At 42.9% G+C, this 24,601-nt stretch overlaps 1 protein-coding gene across 3 annotated transcripts; it reads right to left on the bottom strand.

The window, feature by feature from the left end:
* Positions 1-211: 211 nt before the first annotated feature.
* si:ch211-223a10.1 (putative ZDHHC-type palmitoyltransferase 6) lies at positions 212-24,351 on the bottom strand. Of its 3 annotated transcripts, none has more exons than XM_021606417.2 (10): positions 24,024-24,348; positions 17,156-17,291; positions 16,610-16,720; positions 13,537-13,669; positions 12,984-13,162; positions 12,679-12,752; positions 12,363-12,525; positions 12,166-12,251; positions 8,748-8,938; positions 212-1,379 (listed from the first exon to the last, which is right to left on the bottom strand). In XM_021606417.2, the coding sequence occupies exons 1-10, from the start codon at positions 24,133-24,135 to the stop codon at positions 903-905; spliced, it is 1,662 nt and encodes a 553-aa protein (XP_021462092.1). In that variant the 5' UTR covers positions 24,136-24,348; the 3' UTR covers positions 212-902. The 3 variants fall into 3 exon arrangements, with proteins under 3 accessions (XP_021462092.1, XP_021462102.1, XP_036837108.1); XM_021606427.2 differs by having other exon boundaries at positions 12,363-12,462; XM_036981213.1 differs by lacking the exon at positions 212-1,379 and adding an exon at positions 5,006-7,117 and having other exon boundaries at positions 24,024-24,351.
* Positions 24,352-24,601: the final 250 nt, after the last annotated feature.

Here is a 24,601-nt window from a genome sequence, read left to right as displayed (position 1 = left end):
ATGTTATTAGCCAATGTTAACATGTGACGAAGGTGGTTTTACATGTCGAACCACTCTTGCCTAATAAGTCATGTTGCCTGAGACCTGTAGACTTGTGTTAGCTCCCTGAACTAACATAGCCATACGATTAGCCAAATTACATCGTACTTATAAGCTAAAGTCTAGTCACTGTTAGCTATGGTTTACGCCACCAATAACATAAAGGCACGCATCACATCATCATATTACTTTTTATTTAAGTAAAAAGAAACCGGTCACGTTTCAAGTGACCAGTTATCTCCCACGAAACACTGTTTTAAATACACCAATGCATTAAAAATGTAAAACAGAAAGCTAACTCCACGGGATATACTGTAGTAAAATAGTGGGATCCTTCACAGGACAGCGCAAGATCAGTTGTTCATAAACTAGCTACATTGTTGTAGAAGTACTGTCAGCTTTAAAATAGCTCAGAGCATCACATAAAACTAGCTCTACATGTACTGTATACATAGGAAATGCTTAACCAGGACATAGTGTTAAGTCAGTGCGTTATGTGAGGAGTGTGACATGTTAGCTGGCAAGATTTCCGCATTCAGTCTACTGTCTACTACTACTATATGTTAAAAGTATAATTTTTCAATACCTATGTTCAAGTATAAAGTTTAAACAGATATATTGACGACCACACCCCCAAAGACAATCTAAGGAATCTCTAATGTTAAGATCTATTAGAACCAATTCTGGTCTACACACCACTTGTTATATGTTTAATAGCGGTATTAGCTTCCCAAGGTAATGCCTAGACTCTAGCTCACCATGCTAACAGTCTCACAGATGATCCAGTTGGTTTCAAGAATGGAATATAGAATTCATATATACATTGTTCTTCATTATACCACAGGTTTTAGAGTGCATATTGTCTAAATGTCTATGGAGATATTGTCCTCCGTCTGTCCATAATCTAACCGTCTCCTCCCCTCCAATAGGAAGGTAAGAACCGTTGTCCAGCGGTGTCCTAGTGACCGTTGCCGAGTCTCGCAGGTAGGTTTGAAGTAGGTTGTAGTCCCCATGGCGATGGCATCAAACTGTTCTGTCAACAGCCAAGCCTCCCAAAGGATTGTCAGAGCGTTCATTATTGTCAATGTGACCACCCAGAACTGTTTAGCTACTGCCCTAACCAACGACTGGTCCTCAAGGGACACCACCACCACATACAGGTGGTAAATTGCCGCAGCCACAAAAAGGAGGTGTGCTGCGGCCATGGAGAGGATGAAGATGATGAAGAGGCGGTGGTTTCCCCTACCAATGCAGCGGTTCAGGAACAGGCAGTGGTGGTCGTAATCCCTCACACACACATCACACAATTTGCAGTGTTTAGTATGGTCCGGCTGGAACAACTAGAGAAGAGAGGGAACAGCAGTGAGAAACACTTCCTGTTTGAGTGGTTAACTTGAGAAGGGATAGATGCGGACCAGATTGATGTCAAATCCGTCACGATTTATGTATTTAAGTTACATTTGGATATATGTCTGTTTTCGTGCATTAAAATGTAGAAGATGTCCCTTTTCAGATTTAGAAGAAGTGACTACTAAATGCTAATTCCCGTTCGTATAATTAGATGGTGGTAGTCGGTTGTTTTTTTTAACCAATGCAGTTGATTGGTAATGATATCAAATCAAACCAAATCAAATTTTATTTGTCACATACACATGGTTAGCAGATGTTAATGCGAGTGTAGCGAAATGCTTGTGCTTCTAGTTCCGACAATGCAGTAATAACAAGTAATCTAACTAACAATTCCAAAACTACTGTCTTGTACATAGTGTAAGGGGATAAAGAATATGTACATAAGGATATATGAATGAGTGATGGTACAGAGCAGCATAGGCAAGATACAGTAGATGGTCTCGAGTACAGTATGTACAAATGAGATGAGTATGTAAACAAAGTGGCATAGTTTAAAGTGGCTAGTGATACATGTATTACATAAGGATACAGTCGATGATATAGAGTACAGTATATACGTATGCATATGAGATGAATAATGTAGGGTAAGTAACATTATATAAGGTAGCATTGTTTAAAGTGGCTAGTGATATATTTACATCATTTCCCATCAATTCCCATTATTAAAGTGGCTGGAGTTGAGTCAGTGTCAGTGTGTTGGCAGCAGCCACTCAGTGTTAGTGGTGGCTGTTTAACAGTCTGATGGCCTTGAGATAGAAGCTGTTTTTCAGTCTCTCGGTCCCAGCTTTGATGCACCTGTACTGACCTCGCCTTCTGGATGATAGCGGGGTGAACAGGCAGTGGCTCGGGTGGTTGATGTCCTTGATGATCTTTATGGCCTTCCTGTGACATCGGGTGGTGTAGGTGTCCTGGAGGGCAGGTAGTTTGCCCCCGGTGATGCATTGTGCAGACCTCACTACCCTCTGGAGAGCCTTACGGTTGAGGGCGGTGCAGTTGCCATACCAGGCGGTGATACAGCCCGCCAGGATGCTCTCGATTGTGCATCTGTAGAAGTTTGTGAGTGCTTTTGGTGACAAGCCGAATTTCTTCAGCCTCCTGAGGTTGAAGAGGCGCTGCTGCGCCTTCTTCACGATGCTGTCTGTGTGAGTGGACCAATTCAGTTTGTCTGTGATGTGTATGCCGAGGAACTTAAAACTTGCTACCCTCTCCACTACTGTTCCATCGATGTGGATAGGGGGGTGTTCCCTCTGCTGTTTCCTGAAGTCCACAATCATCTCCTTAGTTTTGTTGACGTTGAGTGTGAGGTTATTTTCCTGACACCACACTCCGAGGGCCCTCACCTCCTCCCTGTAGGCCGTCTCGTCGTTGTTGGTAATCAAGCCTACCACTGTTGTGTCGTCCGCAAACTTGATGAGTTGGAGGCGTGCGTGGCCACGCAGTCGTGGGTGAACAGGGAGTACAGGAGAGGGCTCAGAACGCACCCTTGTGGGGCCCCAGTGTTGAGGATCAGCGGGGAGGAGATGTTGTTGCCTACCCTCACCACCTGGGGGCGGCCCGTCAGGAAGTCCAGTACCCAGTTGCACAGGGCGGGGTCGAGACCCAGGGTCTCGAGCTTGATGACGAGCTTGGAGGGTACTATGGTGTTGAATGCCGAGCTGTAGTTGATGAACAGCATTCTCACATAGGTATTCCTCTTGTCCAGATGGGTTAGGGCAGTGTGCAGTGTGGTTGAGATTGCATCGTCTGTGGACCTATTTGGGCGGTAAGCAAATTGGAGTGGGTCTAGGGTGTCAGGTAGGGTGGAGGTGATATGGTCCTTGACTAGTCTCTCAAAGCACTTCATGATGACGGATGTGAGTGCTACGGGGCGGTAGTCGTTTAGCTCAGTTACCTTAGCTTTATTGGGAACAGGAACAATGGTGGCCCTCTTGAAGCATGTGGGAACAGCAGACTGGTATAGGGATTGATTGAATATGTCCGTAAACACACCGGCCAGCTGGTCTGCGCATGCTCTGAGGGCGCGGCTGGGGATGCCGTCTGGGCCTGCAGCCTTGCGAGGGTTAACACGTTTAAATGTCTTACTCACCTCGGCTGCAGTGAAGGAGAGACCGCATGTTTTCGTTGCAGGCCGTGTCAGTGGCACTGTATTGTCCTCAAAGCGGGCAAAAAAGTTATTTAGTCTGCCTGGGAGCAAGACATCCTGGTCCGTGACTGGGCTGGATTTCTTCCTGTAGTCCGTGATTGACTGTAGACCCTGCCACATGCCTCTTGTGTCTGAGCCGTTGAATTGAGATTCTACTTTGTCTCTGTACTGGCGCTTAGCTTGTTTGATAGCCTTGCGGAGAGAATAGCTGCACTGTTTGTATTCGGTCATGTTACCAGACACCTTGCCCTGATTAAAAGCAGTGGTTCGCGCTTTCAGTTTCACACGAATGCTGCCATCAATCCACGGTTTCTGGTTAGGGAATGTTTTAATCGTTGCTATGGGAACGACATCTTCAACGCACGTTCTAATGAACTCGCACACCGAATCAGCGTATTCGTCAATGTTGTTATCTGACGCAATACGAAACATCTCCCAGTCCACGTGATGGAAGCAGTCTTGGAGTGTGGAGTCAGCTTGGTCGGACCAGCGTTGGACAGACCTCAGCGTGGGAGCCTCTTGTTTTAGTTTCTGTCTGTAGGCAGGGATCAACAAAATGGAGTCGTGGTCAGCTTTTCCGAAAGGGGGGCGGGGCAGGGCCTTATATGCGTCGCGGAAGTTAGAGTAACAATGATCCAAGGTCTTTCCACCCCTGGTTGCGCAATCGATATGCTGATAAAATTTAGGGAGTCTTGTTTTCAGATTAGCCTTGTTAAAATCCCCAGCTACAATGAATGCAGCCTCCGGATAAATCGTTTCCAGTTTGCAGAGAGTTAAATAAAGTTCGTTCAGAGCCATCGATGTGTCTGCTTGGGGGGGGGGGGATATATACGGCTGTGATTATAATCGAAGAGAACTCTTGGTAGATAATGCGGTCTACATTTGATTGTGAGGAATTCTAAATCAGGTGAACAGAAGGATTTGAGTTCCTGTATGTTTCTTTCATCACACCATGTCACGTTGGCCATGAGGCATACGCCCCCGCCCCTCTTCTTACCAGAAAGATGTTTGTTTCTGTCAGCGCGATGCGTGGAGAAACCCGTTGGCTGCACCGCTTCGGATAGAGTCTCTCCAGTGAGCCATGTTTCAGTGAAGCAAAGGACGTTACAGTCTCTGATGTCCCTCGAATGCTACCCTTGCTCGGATTTCATCAACCTTGTTGTCAAGAGACTGGACATTGGCAAGAAGAATGCTAGGGAGTGGTGCACGGTGTGACCGTCTCCGGAGTCTGACCAGAAGACCGCCTCGTTTCCCTCTCTTTCGGAGTCGTTTTTTTGGGTCGCTGCATAGGATCCACTCCGTTGTCCTGTTTGTAAGGCAGAACACAGGATCCGCGTCGCGAAAAACATATTCTTGGTCGTACTGATGGTGAATTGACGCTGATCTTATATTCAGTAGTTCTTCTCGACTGTATGTAATGAAACCTAAGATGACCTGGGGTACTAATGTAAGAAATAACACGTAAAAAAACAAAAAACTGCATAGTTTCCTAGGAACGCGAAGCGAGGCGGCCATCTCTGTTGGCGCCGGAAGTACGTAAACTTGTGTTGGGGTTGACATCCATACAAGCATTATACTCCAATTTGTGCCTCAACAGAGTGAAATACCCCTAAATGTAGGCAAATTTTGCATGTTTCCATGGCAATTCCATGGTTATGTTCGATTGACTTGTTTATCGCATCTATGCACTTCTATAAATCATATCATAAACACAACTGTTTTAAGCAGGGGTTGGAACCGGTTCAGGGAAAATACCTGAAATAACTGAAAACCGTAAAATAACTACATTTGAGGAACAGAACCAGAGCGAAAGTGATCTATACTATTCCATAACAGAACAGTTATTTTAAAAGCATGGGAACCGGTTAACGTTCTGGGCATTATTTTTTCCAGTCCCACAAAAAAACGCAACAAGGAGTCTATGCAAAGCCCTTGCTGTCACTCAAACGTATTCCAGTGTCTGCCTGCCAGCTGGAAGTTTTTATCAGTGTGTAGGCCATCTGCCTCTCCCCTCCCTCGGAAGCATAGTCTACGGCAGCTACTGACGTTACAAGCATGATTCAAAAATTAGGGAGATTTTTTTATTAGAATGGATTTACTTTTCAATGCTAGTTACAGATACCACAGTTATCACGTTTCACAATGGATTTATTAACTACGGAAAGGTAATTCTCTAAGTCCAACGTTAGTGAAACCAACTCGCTGAAGTTCAAAGACATTCAAAAGTTCCTTCATAGAAGCCACTCCACCGTATGTGTATAATTCCATGGGCCTTGTTCAGATATTGTATGTCATAACAACAAGATGCCCAGCGCGCTCTGCAAAATTTCAGTTGCATCTCGCACACCCTACACTTGTTGTCCAACGCATGTAGCTACATAGCAAGCTGTTCTATCCATTGGTTAAGTAATTTAATGTCTAGCTAAATGTACAAAAATATAGTTTTGAGGTTTAAAAAGGAACAGAAAGAAACTATATAAACCATTACTATGTTTTGGTTAGAACCGATTCAGAACTTTATTTTTCTGGTCGGAACGGAATCCAAAAAAATGATGGTTACGGTCCAAACACTTAGACACACCCTAACACCTCAGCCTTCAAATGAAGTGGATATTTCTGTTGACGTCTCATGACGCCTGAGGAGTATACACTTGGAGGGCTAAGAAGGAAGGAGTCCCTATATCTTGACAACAAAAAAGGTAAAGCGGTTGACCAGATGTTTTCAACTTCACCTGGAAAAATCGTACACATTATATTAGGCAATTTGTCGTTATGAACTCATGAATATGGTGGACACAATTTTGTAGATTTTCCTACTTTGAATAATACTTTTAAGATTAATTGTAAAGAATCCTACTTCAATTTGGAATTTCATCCCTCATTATTTCTTCTCCTGTTTTGGTGGCTTCAATTTTGTTACTTTGTAACTATAACATTGATAAGATTCCTGCAAAATGATCTGCTTTTCATAGACAAGTATTCGTAGCGTGGTCGTTAATATATAAACATAATTTTTCCCCTCAGGTATTTCATTTGGAACAGTAAGGACATTTTGTATAGAAAGTCTTTCTTTTTTAACAACTGGTTCAATAATCATATCCTGCTGGTGAGTCAACTTTTTAATGCAGAAAGATTGTTACTCAATTATGAGGATTTTTTTTTATCTCGTTACAATATCCCTGTAACACCTAGAGAGTTCGCCATAGTCTTTGATGCTATTCCATCTGGAACTCTCATGTTATTTAGAGGTGTAACCAGACCTCACCTTCCTGACCTACCCTTGCTTAATCCAGTTGACTCTCCAATAGGGAAAATATGTTTCTCTCCTTGCTCCCTCAGAACAACAGATCTATTCGTGCTTTATTTCAAAGGGATATTGTATCCATCCCTTATGTCACAAGTTAATGGAATACATTATCTGTTGGGAAAAAAAGTCTGGTTATTACCACACATACTTGCTTGTTAACAAGGTCAAAGGAGGTCCCTTTCAGAACGATCCATAAGTATTACCCAGCGAATCCTTACCTGAAGAAAGTCAAAAAATACATTAACATTGATTGTACTTTTTGTGTTGAGCACCCAGAAACAGTTTCACATTTATTTTGGCATTGTCTACATGTCAAACAATTATGGAAAGATATTCACGGTTTTATAATCGTTAATATTCTTGATGACTTTTGTTTTTTAATGGGAGAATGTGCTGCTCGGTTTCCTTAACCATAATAAAGATAAAGAAAAACAATTTTACCTTATAAATCTAATTGTGCTAATGGCAAAATTTCATATTCAAAAATGTAAATTCACTAATAAAAAAAACACTGTTCTCTATAAGGAAATCGAGCAGTATATTAAGACCATTATACATTATTTTAATAAGAACGCTGTTAAAACAATCAATATGTGTGCATCTTTTAAGGTCTTTCTATAATCTGTCATTTGTTGTACCCCCTAGCATATGTTATCATTGTCTGTATAGTTCTTGTATGTATACTGATTTTTCTCCAAAAAAAAGAAAAAGAAGACAGGAATGATTTTTAAATGGGCCACCCTTGGCTGGAAATTTGTCACTCATTCATCACGCGATGATTGTGTTTCCAGCCACCGGTAACTTGTGGGTGCTTTATATGCACTACAGTCAATTATGAGTGTATGTCTACATATTAAATATTTCATTATTAATATAAGCCTACTGTGTAATAGCTAGCAAATAAATTAGCTAACTAACGTTAGCCTGCCTAGCTGGAACTTCAGAACTGGAACTTCAGAACAAGGGAAATGTTTCATCTCTACAATTTCCAAAAGATAACCAAACAAAACAATTTACTTTTTACGTAGTAGCAAAATGTCTAACTTATTTGCATTTGTTTATTCTTGTATGTTGACTTCTCCATTGATATATATTTTAAAAAGTTTTCGCAGACTTTTCTTAACGGATGTACAATCGCCGCGAATTGAATTATGGGGAGTTTCAGGCCAGGAGTGAACATAATGGTACACTCACAAAGCTGACTAAAACCGAGGGCTGAGGGGCTTACGTTACAAACTTCCCTTGCTTGGCTACTCATTTGGAACACCCGCCAAGATGGCGACGGGGATTTCCCCCAAGGGCATAAGTGGATGAGGGTCTGTCTTTTAAGTGTTTGGACTGCAACCGATGGTTCTGTTCAGAATGAAACGATTGGAAAGTAATTTTGGTTCCAACCCCTGGTTTTAAGTGACAGTGTTGGCAATTCCCCAAAAATACCCAAAATTCAATTAAGTAACAATATATTTTACATTTGAACAAAACATTTACAGAAAACTCAGCTTATTACATCTGCTGCTATTGATGAACACCACTGTAAAACATTTTATTTTATTTTTTTAAGTTGAGTTAAGTTTTAAATCAAGGCAATCTGCTGCAACACGATTTTTAGTTAACTAAATTTTGGGGCAGGAGAGTTCTGGGTACATACATTTCTTTGTTGTCTCAACACATTTGCCAAAGTTGAGTAATCTAGATAAAGAAAACTGCCGACTGGATCGAGGCGCTGTTTGGTGAGCATTTAGGAAATGTAGTTCTCTGTGGATGTGCACAGTTTTGTTCGGGAATATGGAGGATGGATGAAAAAAAGATGTGGGAAAAGGCATTGATTAATGGATTGGTTCTCCTCACCTCACAGTAGATGCAGAACCTCTGAGGATTCTGTTTTTTCTCCAGCAGGTCTGCTATGGAGGAGAAGCGAGGATCTGCATCTCCCGGTCCCAGCTCCCCAGGATCCTGGGTTAGAATCTTCCAGAACATGGCCAAAACCATAGAGAACTGGACCAGCGACACATGACCCAGAACACTATCCCCCCACAAGCGTCACAGCGGGTTAAGGCTCAACCAACAATATACTACACGTAGGCCACACATTTTTTTATATACAGTGGGGCAAAAAAGTATTTAGTCAGCCACCAATTGTGCAAGTTCTCCCACTTAAAAAGATGAGAGAGGCCTGTAATTTTCATCATAGGTACACTTCAACTATGACAGACAAAATGAGAAAAAAAAATCACATTGTAGGATTTGTTATTAATTTATTTGCAAATTATGGTGGAAAATAAGTATTTGGTCAATAACAAAAGTTTCTCAATACTTTGTTATATACCCTTTGTTGGCAATGACAGAGGTCAAACATTTTCTGTAAGTCTTCAAGGTTTTCACACACTGTTGCTGGTATTTTGGCCCATTCCTCCATGCAGATCTCCTTTAGAGCAGTGATGTTTTGGGGCTGTTGCTGGGCAACACAGACTTTCAACTCCCTCCAAAGATTTTCTATGTGGTTTAGATCTGGAGACTGGCTAGTCCACTCCAGGACCTTGAAATGCTTCTTACGAAGCCACTCCTTCGTTGCCCGGGTGGTGTCATAGTTGAAGTGTACCTATGATGAAAATTATAGGCCTCATCTTTTTAAGTGGAAGAACTTGCACAATTGGTTGCAGACTAAATACTTTTTTGCCCCACTGTAGATATTTATACACATATATATTTACATACACTCAATTAGTATTTGGTAGCATTGCCTTTAAATTGTTTAACTTGGGTAGCCTTCCACAAGCTTCCCACAATAAGTTGGGTGAATTTTGGCCCATTCCCCCTGACAGAGCTGGTGTAACTGAGTCAGGTTTGTAGGCCTCCTTGCTCGCACACGCTTTTTCAGTTCTGCCCACACATTTTCTATGGGATTGAGGTCAGGGCATTGTGATGGCCACTCCAATACCTTGACATTGTTGTCTTTCAGCCATTTTGCCACAACTTTGGAAGAATGCTTGGGGGTCATTGTCCATTTGGAAGAAAAGTAATTTTTCCAACAATTGTTTACAGACAGATTGTTTCACTTATTATTCACTGTTTCAAAACTCCAGTGGGTCAGAAGTTTACATACACTAAGTTGACTGACTTTAAACAGCTTGGAAAACTCCAGAAAGTGTATCCTTCCTGTTTGGCCCTGTCCGGGGGTGTCCTCGGATGGGGCCACAGTGTCTCCTGACCCATCCTGTCTCAGCCTCCAGTATTTATGCTGCAGTAGTTTATGTGTCGGGGGGCTAGGGTCAGTTTGTTATATCTGGAGTACTTCTCCTGTCCTATTCGGTGTCCTGTGTGAATCTAAGTGTGCGTTCTCTAATTCTCTCCTTCTTTCTCTCTCTCGGAGGACCTGAGCCCTAGGACCATGCCCCAGGAATACCTGACATGACTCCTTGCTGTCCCCAGTCCACCTGACCGTGCTGCTGCTCCAGTTTAAACTGTTCTGCCTTATTATTATTCGACCATGCTGGTCATTTATGAACATTTGAACATCTTGGCCATGTTCTGTTATAATCTCCACCCGGCACAGCCAGAAGAGGACTGGCCATCCCACATATGCTCTCTCTAATTCTCTCTTTCTTTCTCTCTCTCGGAGGACCTGAGCCCTAGGACCATGCCCCAGGAATACCTGACATGATGACTCCTTGCTGTCCCCAGTCCACCTGACTGTGCTGCTGCTCCAGTTTCAACTGTTCTGCCTTATTATTATTCGACCATGCTGGTCATTTATGAACATTTGAACATCTTGGCCATGTTCTGTTATAATCTCCACCCGGCACAGCCAGAAGAGGACATCCCACATAGCCTGGTTCCTCTCTAGGTTTCTTCCTAGGTTTTGGCCTTTCTAGGGAGTTTTTCCTAGCCACAGTGCTTCTACACCTGCATTGCTTGCTGTTTGGGGTTTTAGGCTGGGTTTCTGTACAGCACTTTGAGATATCAGCTGATGTACGAAGGGCTTTATAAATAAATTTGATTTGATGGCTTTAGATGCTTCTGATAGCCTAATTAACATAATTTGAGTCAACTGGAGGTGTACATGTGGATGTATTTCAAAGCCTACCTTCAAACTCAGTGCCTCTGTTTGACATCATGGTTAAATCAAACAAAATCTGCCAAGACCTCAGAAAAAAATAGTAGACCTCCACAAGTCTGGTTCATCCTTGGTACCACGTTCAATAGTATGCAAGTATAATCACCATGGGAACACGCAGCTATCATACTGCTCAGGAAGGAGACGCGTTCAGTCTCCTAGAGATGAACGTACTTTGGTGCGAAAAGTGCAAATCAATCCCAGAACAACAGCAAAGGACCTTGTGAAGATGCTGGAGGAAACCGGTATAAAAGTATCTATGTCCACAGTAAAACGAGTCCTATATTGACATAACCTGAAAGGCAGCAAAGCAAGGAAGAAGCCACTGCTCCAAAACCGCCATAAAAAAAGCCAGACTACGGTTTGCAACTACACATGGGGACAAAGATTGTACTTTTTGGAGAAATGTCCTCTGGTCTGATGAAACAAAAATAGAACTGTTTGTGTTGGTGCTTTGTTGCAGGAGGGACTGGTGCACTTCACAAAATTGATGGCATCATGAGTGAGGAAAATTATGTGGATTTATTGAAGCAACATCTCAAGACATCAGTCAGGAAGTTAAAGCTTGGTCGTAAATGGGTCTTCCAAATGGACAATGACCCAAGCATACATTCAAAGTTGTGAAAATTGGCTTAAGGACAACAAAGTCAAGGTATTGGAGTGGCCATCACAAAGCCCTGACCTCATCGTGTAGAAATTTTGTGGGCAGAACTGAAACAGCGTGTGCAAGCAAGGAGGCCTACAAACCTGACTCAGTTACACCAGCTCTGTCAGGAGGAAAGGGTCAAATGTCACCCAACGTATTGTGGGAAGCTTGTGGAAGGCTACCCGAAAAGTTTGACCTAAGTTAAACAATTTAAAGGCAATGCTACCAAATACTAATTGAGTGTATGTAAACTTCTGACCCACTGGGAATGTGATGAAAGAAATAAAAGCTGAAATAAATCCTTTTCTCTACTATCCTTCTGACATTTCACATTCTTAAAATAAAGTGGTGATCCTAACTGACCTAAGACAGGGAATTTTTACTATGTTTAAATATCTGGAATTGTGAAAAACAGTTTAAATGTATTTGGCTAAGGTGTATGTAAACGTCCGACTTCAATTGTATGTATACATTAGGCAGTACAGTATCACTAAGATAAAGGATATTAGGCGGCAGTATTTTGTAGTAGAAACAGACTAGAGAGTGGAACAGTCCAGCTATCATAGTCCCTAGGTAGACGGGGTTGGCCAACCTGCAACACAACAGTTAATGGAACAAAGAACAATACAATGGATGAATATAATGTATAACGCAGACATACACAAACACACAGTTAGGCCACACATAGACACACAGTCTGTACCTCTGGTAGGTGGTCATGCGGTGTAACTGGGAGAAAATACTCCTGGCCAGCCAAGGGAAGAGGACGGCGCACGTTATCCCTCCGTAGCCCCCCAACATCGCTGCGATAATCAGAATCACTCCTCCGATCAGACACGGGAAGAATAATGTCCAGTAGTACAGGACTGGACGCACGCACACACACACACACACAAAGATCCACGCATGCACGGATACACACAAACAATTATACACATTAACATGATTCGTTGGCACACAATGTTTATTACAGTTAAACTTATCACAGCCTCATTAGAGACTAAAGGCGTAGCACTAACTTGGTGACTCTTCAGGTTTGCTGAAGGGTGGCTCCTTCATGTAGCGGGTCAGTAGTTTGGCCAGCTGCAGATGTCTGTGGAAATACAACCCCAACACAGAAAGTGATGGTGGTACGGCAATGGGACAGAAGAGGTTGACAGTGTGATATATTCCTGGGTGGTATTTGTCACACAATGGAAAACGTTAAAACTTTTTGCACCTGAAAATAAAAGTTCCTTATTAGACAAGTCCCTGTTTTTGTCTGTTGTCCTCCGTGTTGTGCCTAATTAATACCCAGGTAAAGGTTAGAGCTATTGCGACCCACCTGAATGTCCTTCCCTGCCTGCAGAGGTCCAGTGGCGTGTGTCCGCTGTAGGTCTTCAAGTGTAGTATCCTGAAGCCTGATCTCTGTAGTAGCGTCCAACACATCTCTATACAGCCTCTCTCTGATGCCACATGGACCGCTGTCAACCCATCCTCATCCACAGTCTCTACCATACACCTCTGACACACACACACATTTTAAATAGTGAGGCAGCAATCCTAAATAGTTGAAGGGTACTGCAGCCGAGTGCTCCATCGGGCCCCAGCTCTTTCAGCAAGCAGCGCATGTTACAGAGGTTGTGCACTTGTTCACCTCTGACTGACTTGAACAGACCTGCCTGGAAATATGGTGGAACTCCCACTTTCCTCCGCCTCCACTAATTTAAAGATTTTACATTTGTGGGAAGTAGTGAATGAGTGCACACTCCAGGAGAAAGGAGATATCGTGACGCACCTAACTCTGTAAGGTAAACTCCATAGCAAAACTCCACAATAGAAAGGGAACATGGTCATCATCAGACTTACTCTCCAAGCATTAAGTGTGTCCACCTCACCTTGTTTCGGAGCAGGTAGCGGATCACCTCGGTGTTGCCAGCATCAGCAGCCAGGTGTAGAGGTGTGACATTGTACATGTCTCCATCGCACCACCTGAACATTCCCGTCTCCCACAGGTACTGCATCGCAACACTAGGAGACACGACGCGGGGTAAGTGTGCGCGTTTGTGTGTGTGCGTGCGGGCGTGACATATGTCACTGATGCACAACACACATACATACTTGGTTCGAGAAAAAGTATGTGAACCCTTTGAAATTACCTGTACTTCTGCATAAATTGGTCGTAACATTTGATCAGATCTTCATCTAAGTCACAACAATAGACAAACACAGTCTGCTTAAACTAATAACTCAAACAATAATATGTTTTTATGTCTTTATTGAAAACACTGTAAACATTCACAGTGCAGAGTGGGAAAAGTATGTAAAACCTTGGACTTAATAACGGGTTGACTCTACTTTGGCAGCAATAACCTCAACCAAACATTCTGTAGTTGTGGATCAGACCTGCACAATGGTCAGGAGGAATTTTGGACCATTCCGCCTTACAAAACTGTTTCAGTTCAGCAATATGCTTGGGATGTCTGGTGTGAAGCACTCTCGAGGTCATGCCACAGCATCTCAATCGGGTTGAGGTCAGGACTGACTGGGCCACTCCAGAAGGACTATTTTCTTCTGTTGAAGCCATTTAGTTGATTTACTTCTGTATTTTGGGTCGTTGTCCTGTTACGTCACCCAACTTCTGTTGAGCTTCAATTGGTGGACATATAGCCTTACATTATCCTGCAAAATGTCTTGTTAAACTTGGGAATTCATTTTTCTGTCGACAATAGTAAGCTGTCCAGGCCCTGAGACAGCAAAGCAGCTCCAAACCATGATACTCCCTTCACCATACTTTACAGTTGGCATGAGGTTGATGTTGGTGTGCTCCTTCCATTCAACTCAACTTTTGTTCCATCTGTCCACATAATATCTTGCCAGTAGCACTGTGGAACATCCAGATGCTCTTTTGCGAACTTCAGATGTGCAGCAATGGTTTTTTTTTAGACGGCAGTGGCTTTTTCCGTGGTGTCCTCCCATGAACACCATTCTTGTTTAGTGTTTTACGTATCGTATACTCATAAACAGAGATGTTAGCATGTTCCAGAGATTTCTGTAAGTCTTTAGATGACACTCCTAGGATTCTTCTTAACCTCATTGAGCATTCTGCGCTGTGCTCTTGCAGTCGTCTTTGCAGGACGGCCACTCCTAGGGAGAGTAGCAACAGTGCTGAACTTTCTCCATTTATAGACAGTTTGTCTTAGTGGACTGATGAACATCAATACTTTTAGAGATGCTTTCGTAACCCATTCCAGCTTTATGCAAGTCAAATTTTTTAAATCTCGGGTCGTTTGAGATGTCTTTCGTTCGAGGCTTTGTTCACATCAGGCAAAGCTTCTCGTGAAGAGCCAACTAAAAAATGTTTTGAGTGTTTTTTAAAGGGTAGGGCAGCTCTAACCAACATCTTCAATCTCGTCTCATTGATTGGACTCCACATTAGCTGACTCCTGACTCCAATTAGGTTTTGGAGAAGTTATTAGCCTAGGGGTTCACATACTTCTTCCAACATACACTGTGAATGTTTAAATTATGTATTCTAATATAGACAAGAACAATACAATAATGTGTGTTTGTCTGTTGTTGTGTTTTAGATGAAGATCAGATCTAATTTCATGACCAATTTATGTAGAAATCCAGATAATTTCAAAGGGTCCACATACAGTTGAAGTCGGAAGTTTACATACACGTATGTTGGAGTCATTAAAACTCGTTTTTCAACCACTCCCCAAATTTCTTGTTAACAAACCATAGTTTTGGCAAGTCGGTTAGGACATCTACTTTGTGCATGACACAATTAATTTTTCCAACAATTGTTTACAGACAGATTATTTCACTTATAATTCACGGTATCACAATTCCAGTGGGTCACTAGGTTACATACACTAAGTTGACTGTGCCTTTAAACAGCTTGAAAAATTCCAGAAAATGATGTCATGGCTTTAGAAGCTTCTGATTGGCAAGTTGACATAATTTGAGTCAATTGGAGGTGTACCTGTGGATGTATTTCACCGTTACTGAACCAGACAGGACTGGCAAAAAAATGCTCTTCACTGACGAGTCGCGGTTTTGTCTCACCAGGGGTGATTACAGTGGTTAGAGCGTTGGACTAGTAACCGAAAGGTTGCAAGATAAAATCCCCGGGCAGGCAAGGTAAAAATCTGTAGTTCTGCCCCTGAACAAGGCAGTTAACCCACTGTTCCCATCCAGTCATTGAAAATTAAAAAAATTGAAAACAAGTCACGGTTTTGTCACACCAGGGGTGATGGTCGAATTCGCGTTTATCGTCAAAGGAATGAGCGTTACACCAAGGCCTGTACTCTGGAGTGGGATCGAGGGTCCGTCATGGTCTGGAGCAGTGTGTCACAACATCAACGGACTGAGCTTGTTGTCATTGCAGGCAATCTCCATGCTGTGCATTACAAGGAAGACATCCTCCTCCCTCATGTGGTACCCTTCCTGCAGGCTCATCCTGACATGACCCTCCAGCATGACAACGCCACCAGCCATACTGCTCGTTCTGTGTGCGATTTCCTGCAAAACAGGAATGTCAGTGTTCTGCCATGGCCAGCGAAGAGCCCAGATCTCAATACCATTGAGCACATCTGGGACCTGTTGGATCGGAGGGTGAGGGCTAGGGCCATTCACCTCAGAATTGTCCGGGAACTTGCAGGTGTCTTGGTGGAAGAGTGGGGTAACATGTCACAGCAAGAACTGACAAATCTGGTGCAGTCCGAGGACCCCCCCTTGTTCAGGGACACATTATTCCATTTCTGTTAGTCACATGTCTGTGGAACTTGTTCAGTTTATGTCTCAGTTGTTGCATCTTATGTTCATACAAATATTTACACATGTTAAGTTTGCTGAAAATAAACACAGTTGATAGTGAGAGAACGTTTATTTTTTTGCTGAGACAGACAGACAGACACACACACATGTAATATTATGTAGCTATGTGTGTGTGTGTGTTCTTACATGTTGCCTCCAGACACTCCATGGTGTAGGGCGGTTTTTCCCTGATGGTCTACTATGCGTAGATCAGCTCCATGCTGCATAATCTGGTGCATCACATATACATTACCATGCCTGGAGAGACACAGACATTACAGTCAATAATAATTACTAGCATTAATAGTAAAATTAATTCTTTACTAGTGCTAGGAACACAAGCTTTTCGCTATACCCGCTAAATATGTATATGCGACCAATACAATTTGATTTGCACTTGATCACTCCCCCTCAAGGATTTCAAAGCATTGGACTGATGTAAGCACAGGCTGGAGGGAGGTTCCACCATATTTCTTACACCAGTCCATTCCTTTCACATCAATGAGGGGGAGTGTACAAGTACACATTTCAGGGAGAAGAGGGAGAGACGGGGGCATTTCTAGATGCTCCAGGGGCCCAACACTCTTCCCCTAGTCCCTTTCCATAGATCTAATAGGACTGGATAGGGGGACCTATTCAATCCATTAAAATCTGCAAATACTGAAGTGGTAGGAGACAGGTAGCGTTACTGACCTGCAGGCTAAATGGAAGGCCGTCATTCCTGCATCACAGGTCAGGTTGGGGTCAGCTCCATTGCTTAGCAACAGGTTAACTATCCAACGGTTACCTTGGAGGGCCGCAAAGTGGAGAGGAGTGAAACCACCCCAGCCTACACACAGACGCAGATACAGACCGACACACAAAGATGATTAGGGTGCTACAACTGTAAATGATCCCATTTATTTTATTACTTAGTCACTTCCAACCTAACCACCCAAAGAGCAGTAGGTCTACTATTGTCTCTATACCACGGTCTTTTTGGCTGCTGTGACTTCCTGCCATACTGTCACAGGAGGTCTGTCTGAAAGGATAGACTGATTATCAATGATCTGAGATGAGTAGTTAAACTAGACATGACAAAATCCCAACAAGAGACATCAGGAGTCGGTTTTCAGCAGTCATCTAAGAACAGTGTGTGGTGATGCATTCTGGAACTGTGATGCTGGACCTTAAATTTTGTATGATTTTAAACTAGGTGGAATATGGCCAGTAGTGGTGTTAACCAATCTTACCATCTTAACACACACACACACTGCTCAAAAAAATAAAGGAAACACTAAATTAACACATCCTAGATCTGAATGAATGAAATATTCTTAAATACTTTTTTCTTTACATAGTTGAATGTGCTGACAAAAAAAAAAAAATCACACACACATTATAAATGGAAATCAAATTTATCAACCTATGGAGGTCTGGATTTGGAGTCACACTCAAAATTAAAGTGGAAAAACACACTACAGACTGATCCAACTTTGATGTAATGTCCTTAAAACAAGTCCAAATGAGGCTCAGTAGTGTGTGTGGCCTCCATGTGCCTGTATGACCTCCCTACAACGCCTGGGCATGCTCCTGATGGATAGAGCAAGACATGATGTCCCAGATGTGCTCAATTGGATTCAGGTCTGGGGAACGGGCGGGCCAGTCCATAGCATCAATGCCTTCCTCTTGCAGGAACTGCTGACACACTCCAGCCACATGAGGTCTAGCATTGTCTTGCATTAGGAGGAACCCAGGGCCAACCGCACCAGCATATGGTCTCACAAGGGGTCTGAGGATCTCATCTCGGTACCTAATGGCAGTCAGGCTACCTCTGGCGAGCACATGGAGGGCTGTGCGGCCCCCCAAAGAAATGCCACCCCCCACCATGACTGACCCACCGCCAAACCGGTCATGCTGGAGGATGTTGCAGGCAGCAGAACGTTCTCCACGGCGTCTTGGGACTGTCACGTCTGTCACATGTGCTCAGTGTGAACCTGCTTTCATCTGTGAAGAGCACAGGGCGCCAGTGGCGAATTTGCCAATCTTGGTGATCTCTGGCAAATACCAACCGTCCTGCACGGTGTTGGGCTGTAAGCACAACCCCCACCTGTGGACGTCGGGCCCTCATACCACCCTCATGGAGTCTGTTTCTGACCGTATGAGCAGACATATGCACATTTGTGGCCTGCTGGAGGTCATTTTGCAGGGCTCTGGCAGTGCTCCTCCTGCTCCTCCTTGCACAAAGGTGGAGGTAGCGGTCCTGCTGCTGGGTTGTTGCCCTCCTACGGCCTCCTCCACGTCTCCTGATGTACTGGCCTGTCTCCTGGTAACGCCTCCATGCTTTGGACACTACGCTGACAGACACAGCAAACCTTCTTGCCACAGCTCGCATTGATGTGCCATCCTGGATAAGCTGCACTACCTGAGCCACTTGTGGTAGCATGAGACGGAGTCTACAACCCACACTAGAGTGAAAGCACCGCCAGCATTCAAAAGTGACCAAAACATCAGCCAGGAAGCATAGGAACTGAGAAGTGGTCTGTGGTCACCACCTGCAGAACAACTCCTTTATTGGGGGTATCTTGCTAATTGCCTATAATTTCCACCTGTTGTCTATTCCATTTGCACAACAGCATGTGAAATGTATTGTCAGTGTTGCTTCCTAAGTGGACAGTTTGATTTCACAGAAGTGTGATTGACTTGGAGTTACATTGTGTTGTTTAAGTGTTCCCTTTATTTTTTTGAGCAGTGTATATACACACACATATACATATGTATCAATATCTGCTGCCTGTAACAAAGCAATTTGCTCATGCATGTTTGATGCTGCAAAGCGATAGCTGTGTGAAAAAGGCTTCTGGAAAAGCTCTGACAACAATCATCTCAGTATGATCACCTCTGACATACTTATTATTCAGCATTTACTTATAGAAGTTAAGAACAAATTCCCGAGAATAACGATATGATAATTTAGGCACACTACCCGGATGTGGCCTTAGAATAGTGTGGTTAGCCCAAAGTCAGTTTCCTCCTTAACTGAAGAAGGCGGGAGAAAATAAAAAAAATATGCATACATTCTTTATGAAACACCATTTTCCACTACCATGCTAGAGTGGCTATTGCTAGTCCCGGATGTCGCGTACCACGTTAAGCCAAGTACCGCGTTAAGCCAATCAAGTTTTAGCAGTCTGTATTTTCACCCCTGGTCTGATAATTTCAAAATGAAAAACAGCCCAAGGCCATTATTCCTCCTCCTCCACCAAACTTTACAGTTGGCACTATGCATTGGGACAGGTGGCGTTTTCCTGGCATCCGCCAAACCCAGATTTGTCTGTCGGACTGCCAGATGCTAAAGCATGATTCATCACTCGGAACGCGTTTCCACTGCTCCAGAGTCCAATGGCAGCGAGCTTTATGCCACTCCAGCTGACACTTGGCATTGCGCATGGTGATCTTAGGCTTGTCTGTGGCTGCTCGGCCATGAAAACCCAGTTTGGAACTCGGTAGTGAGTGTTGCAACCGAGGACACACGCTTCAGCACTCTGCATTTCCGTTCTGGGAGCTTGTCTGGGAGCTTTTATTGATCACATGGTTAGCAGATGTTAATGTGAGTGTAGCGAAATGCTTGTGCTTCTAGTTCCGACCGTGCAGTAATATCTAACAAGTAATCAAACAATTTCACAACAACTACCTTATACACACACAAGTGTAAAGGCATGAATAAGAATATGTACAAATAAATATATACATGAGCGATGGCCGTGCAGCATAGGCAAGATGCAGTAGATGTTATAGAATACAGTATATAGATGAGATGAGTAGTGTATGTAAACATTACATAAAGTCGCATTGTTTAAAGTGACTAGTGATACATTTAAAGTAGCTAGAGATTTGAGTCAGTATGTTGACAGCAGCCACTCAATGTTAGTGACGGCTGTTTAACAGTCTGATGGCCTTGAAATAGAAGCTGTTTTTCAGTCTCTCGGTCTTTGATGCACCTGTACTGACCTCTCATTCTGGATAATAGCGGGGTGAACAGGTAGTGGCTCGGGTGGTTGTTGTCCTTGATGATCTTTTTGGCCTTCCTGTGACATCGGGTGGTGTAGGTGTCCTGGAGGGCAGGTAGTTTGCCCCCGGTGATGCGTTGTGCAGACCTCACTACCCTCTGGAGAGCCTTACGGTTGTGGGCGGAGAAGTTACTATACCAGGCGGTGATACAGCCCGACAGGATGCTCTCAGGATGCCAAATTTCTTCAGCGCCTTCTTCACCACGCTGTCTGTGTGCGTTGACCATTTCAGTTTGTCCGTGATGTGTACGCCGAGGAACTTAAAATGTTCCACCTTCCCCAATACTGTCCTGTCGATGTGAATAGGGGGGTGCTCCCTCTGCTGTGTCCTGAAGTCCACGATCATCTCCTTTGTTTTGTTGACGTTGTGTGAGTATTTTCCTGACACCGCACTCCAAGGGCCCTCACCTCCTCCCTGTAGACCGTCTCGTTGTTGTTGGTAATCAAGCCTACCACTGTAGTGTCGTCTGCAAACTTGATGATTAAGTTGGAGGCGTGCATGGCCACACAGTCATGGGTAAACAGGGAGTTCAGGAGAGGGCTGAGAACGCACCCTTGTGGGGCCCCAGTGTTATGGATCAGCGGAGGGAGGCCAGTCAAAGTCCAGGACCCAGTTGTACAGGGTGGGGTCTTGGCTGATTTCTTTTGATTTTCCCATGATGTCAAGCGACGAGGCACTGAGTTTCAATGTAGGTCTTGAAATACATCCACTGGTACACCTTCAATTGACTCAAATGATGTCAATTAGCCTATCAGAAGCTTCTAAATTCATTACATAATTTTCGGGACTTTTCGAAGCTGTTTAAAGGCACAGTCAACTTAGTGTATTGTAAACTTCTGACCCACTGGAATTGTGATAAAGTGAATTATAAGTGAAATAATCTGTCTGTAAACAATTGTTGAAAAAATTACTTGTGTCATGCACAAAGTAGATGTCCTAACTGACTTGCCAGAACTATAGTTTGTTAACAAGAAATTTGGGGAGTGGTTGAAAAACGACTTTTAATGACTCCAACCTAAGTGTATATAAACTTCTGACTTCTGACTTCAACTGTATAAAGAAATGTCCTCTCACCGTCAACTGCGTTTATTTTCAGCAAACTTAACATGTGTAAGTATTTGTATGAACATAAGATTCAACAACTGGGACATAAACTGAACAAGTTCCACAGACATGTGACTAACAGAAATGGAATACTGTTTCCCTGAACAAAGGGGGGTCAAAATCAGAAGTAACAGTCAGTATCTGGTGTGGCCACCAGCTGAATTAAGTACTGCAGTGCATCTCCTCCTCATGGAGGCACTAGATTTGCCGGTGATGTCTGGTGAGGACCTGCCTTACAACAGGCCTACAAGCCCTCAGTCCAGCCTCTCTCAGCCTATTGCAGACAGTCTGAGCATTGATGCAGGGATTGCGCGTTCCTTGTGTAACTCAGGCAGTTGTTGCCATCCTGTACCTGTCCGGCAGGTGTGATGTTCGGATGTACCGATGTGTTGTTACACATGGTCTGCCACTGCAAGCACGATCAGCTGTCCGTCCTGTCTCCCTGTAGTGCTGTCTTAGGCGTCTCACAGTACGGACATTGCAATTTATTTCCCTGGCCACATCTGCGGTCCTCATGCCTCCTTGCAGCATGCCTAAGGCACGTTCACGCAGTGGAGCAGGGACCCTGGCCATCTTTCTTTTGGTGTTTTTCCAGAGTCAGTAGAAAGGCCTCTTTTAGTGTCCTAAGTTTTCATAACTGTGACCTTAATTGCATACCATCTGTAAGCTGTTAGTGTCTTAACGACCGTTCCACTGGTGCATGTTCATTAATTGTTTATGGTTCACTGGGGATAAAAATAAACAGAATAGAGGTAAGCACAGGCAAAATCCTAGAGGAAAATCTGGTTCAGTCTGCTTTCCAACAGACAGTAGGAGAGAAATTCACCTTTCAGCTGGATAACAATAATCTAAAACGCAAGGCCAAATATACGCTGGAGTTGCTTACCAAGACAACATTGAATGTTCCTGAGTGGCCAAGATACAGTTTACATTGGCTTGAAGATCTATTGCAAGACTTTAAAATGGCTGTCAAGCAATTATCAGCAACCAACTTCACAAAGCTTGAAGGGTTTTTTAAAAGAATAATGTGCAAATATTGTACAATCCAGGTGTGCAAAGCTCTTAGAGACTTACCCAGAAATACTCACAGCTGTAATCACTGCAAATGGTGATTGTAACATGTATTGACTCAGGGCTTGAGTACTTTTGTAATCAAAATAGTGTGTATGTATATATATATTTTTTTTTACAAAAAAGTTAGAATTTTTCTTCCACATTAGATTATTTTGTATAGATCGTTGACATAAAAATTACAATTAAATCCATTTTAATCCGACCTTGTAACACAATTTGTTGTGTTACAAGGTCGGCTTAAAATGGATTTAATTGTAATTTTTTTGTGGAAAAAGTCAAGGGGTGTAAATACTTTCTTAAGGCATTGTATATACATCTTATTCTAAAATTGATTGAAAAAAAAATCCTGATCAATCTACACAAAATACCCCAAGATGATAAAGTGAAAACGGGTTTAGAATTTTTTGCTAATTTATAAAAAATATTTTAAAAAACCAGATACCATATTTAAATAAGTATTCAGACCCTTTGCTATGAGACTCTAAATTGAGCTCAGGTGCATCCTCTTTCCATTGATCATCCTTGAGTCCACCTCTGGTAAAAATGGTCAATTCAATTAAATCAAGTCAATTAAGAACAAATTATTATTTACAATGAAGGGGATTAAACATTTAAATGTAGGACAAAACACAGATCACGACAAATGACACCACAAATCTACATAAAGAGAGACCTAAGACAACAGCACAGCATGGCTTGGGGGTAGAAGCTGTCTCAGAGCTTGTTGGCCCGAGAGCTGATGCTCCGGTATCCGGTACCGTTTGCCGGACGGTACCAAAGTGAAAAGTCTATGGCTTGGGTGGCTGGAGTCTTTTACAATGTTTCGGGCCTTCCTCTGTTTTAGTAGCAAAACGGTACTGTTTGAACTAATGATTACACCCCAGGGTTGAAAAAAATGGACCGCTGCAACCTGATTGAAAGAACACAGTATGCGACATCCGGGACAAGCATTGTAGCATGGTGTTTCATAAATAAAGTATGCGTATTTCCCTGTTTTCTTTTCGCCAATAAATCGAGTTAAAGAGGAAATAGACACCTTTGCAGCCTGAATGGACAATGTTATGTACGAACCGCTCCACGGGGATACATTTACTTGTATAGCCGGCTGCGCACGAAAAGGGTTGGGTTTGTTGAAATTGTCTCCGAAGCAAAAATATCTAGCTACCAGGCCTGTCCTGAGAACAGTCTTGGTTTCCACAAATGCTCTTCTGCAATATGGTAGGCTTTTGGATTTAAAAAAAGATCGAAAATAACATTCATTCCCCAAATGTGTGTACAGTAAATGGTTGGCTAATGCATACTACAAAATGCATAGGCAGGCCTATAAACGTACCTTTCTCTTTGAGGATAGATCGATCATGTTCAATGAAATGTGCACACTGATCAATGTTCCCTCGTTGGATACAGTCAAAAATGTCCCCGTCGATCCTAGGCATCGGATGCATAATGCGAATAATGTGACGCCTGACTATCACTCTGTCAATGTAAACAACACATCTTTACAGAGACGATACATTGTAACAACAATCATACGTTCATTTAGTAAAGACCCTTGTCTATCAAGGATTTTGATTTTTTTGTGGTTGTCTTTAAACTGTCTGCAGTCACGCATGCTACGTTCACGTTAGATTAGACTGCAGTTGGCAGGACAGACCCCGCCTAGCGCATCTGAATAGATATATTCACACGTGACCCGGCTCTGAGTTTTCCTCATCACGACTTGTGCTCCTAGAATATTTTATTTGAAAAGAAACGACTATTATAATGTTAATTTGAGAGACTCTGATGTTTATGTTTTATTTTGATCCAAATGAAATGGACCCTGATTGAACTTTCATTGTTAATTTGTTTCTTTCATGGGAAGAGAACAAACCCCTCTTCACATTATTTAAGATATAATTTAAATATTAT

Source organism: Oncorhynchus mykiss, chromosome 1, assembly GCF_013265735.2.
Source record: "Oncorhynchus mykiss isolate Arlee chromosome 1, USDA_OmykA_1.1, whole genome shotgun sequence".
Lineage (NCBI taxonomy): Eukaryota > Metazoa > Chordata > Actinopteri > Salmoniformes > Salmonidae > Oncorhynchus > Oncorhynchus mykiss.
Note: the sequence above shows the minus strand (reverse complement) of the source record. Positions and strands in the feature narration are given on the sequence as shown.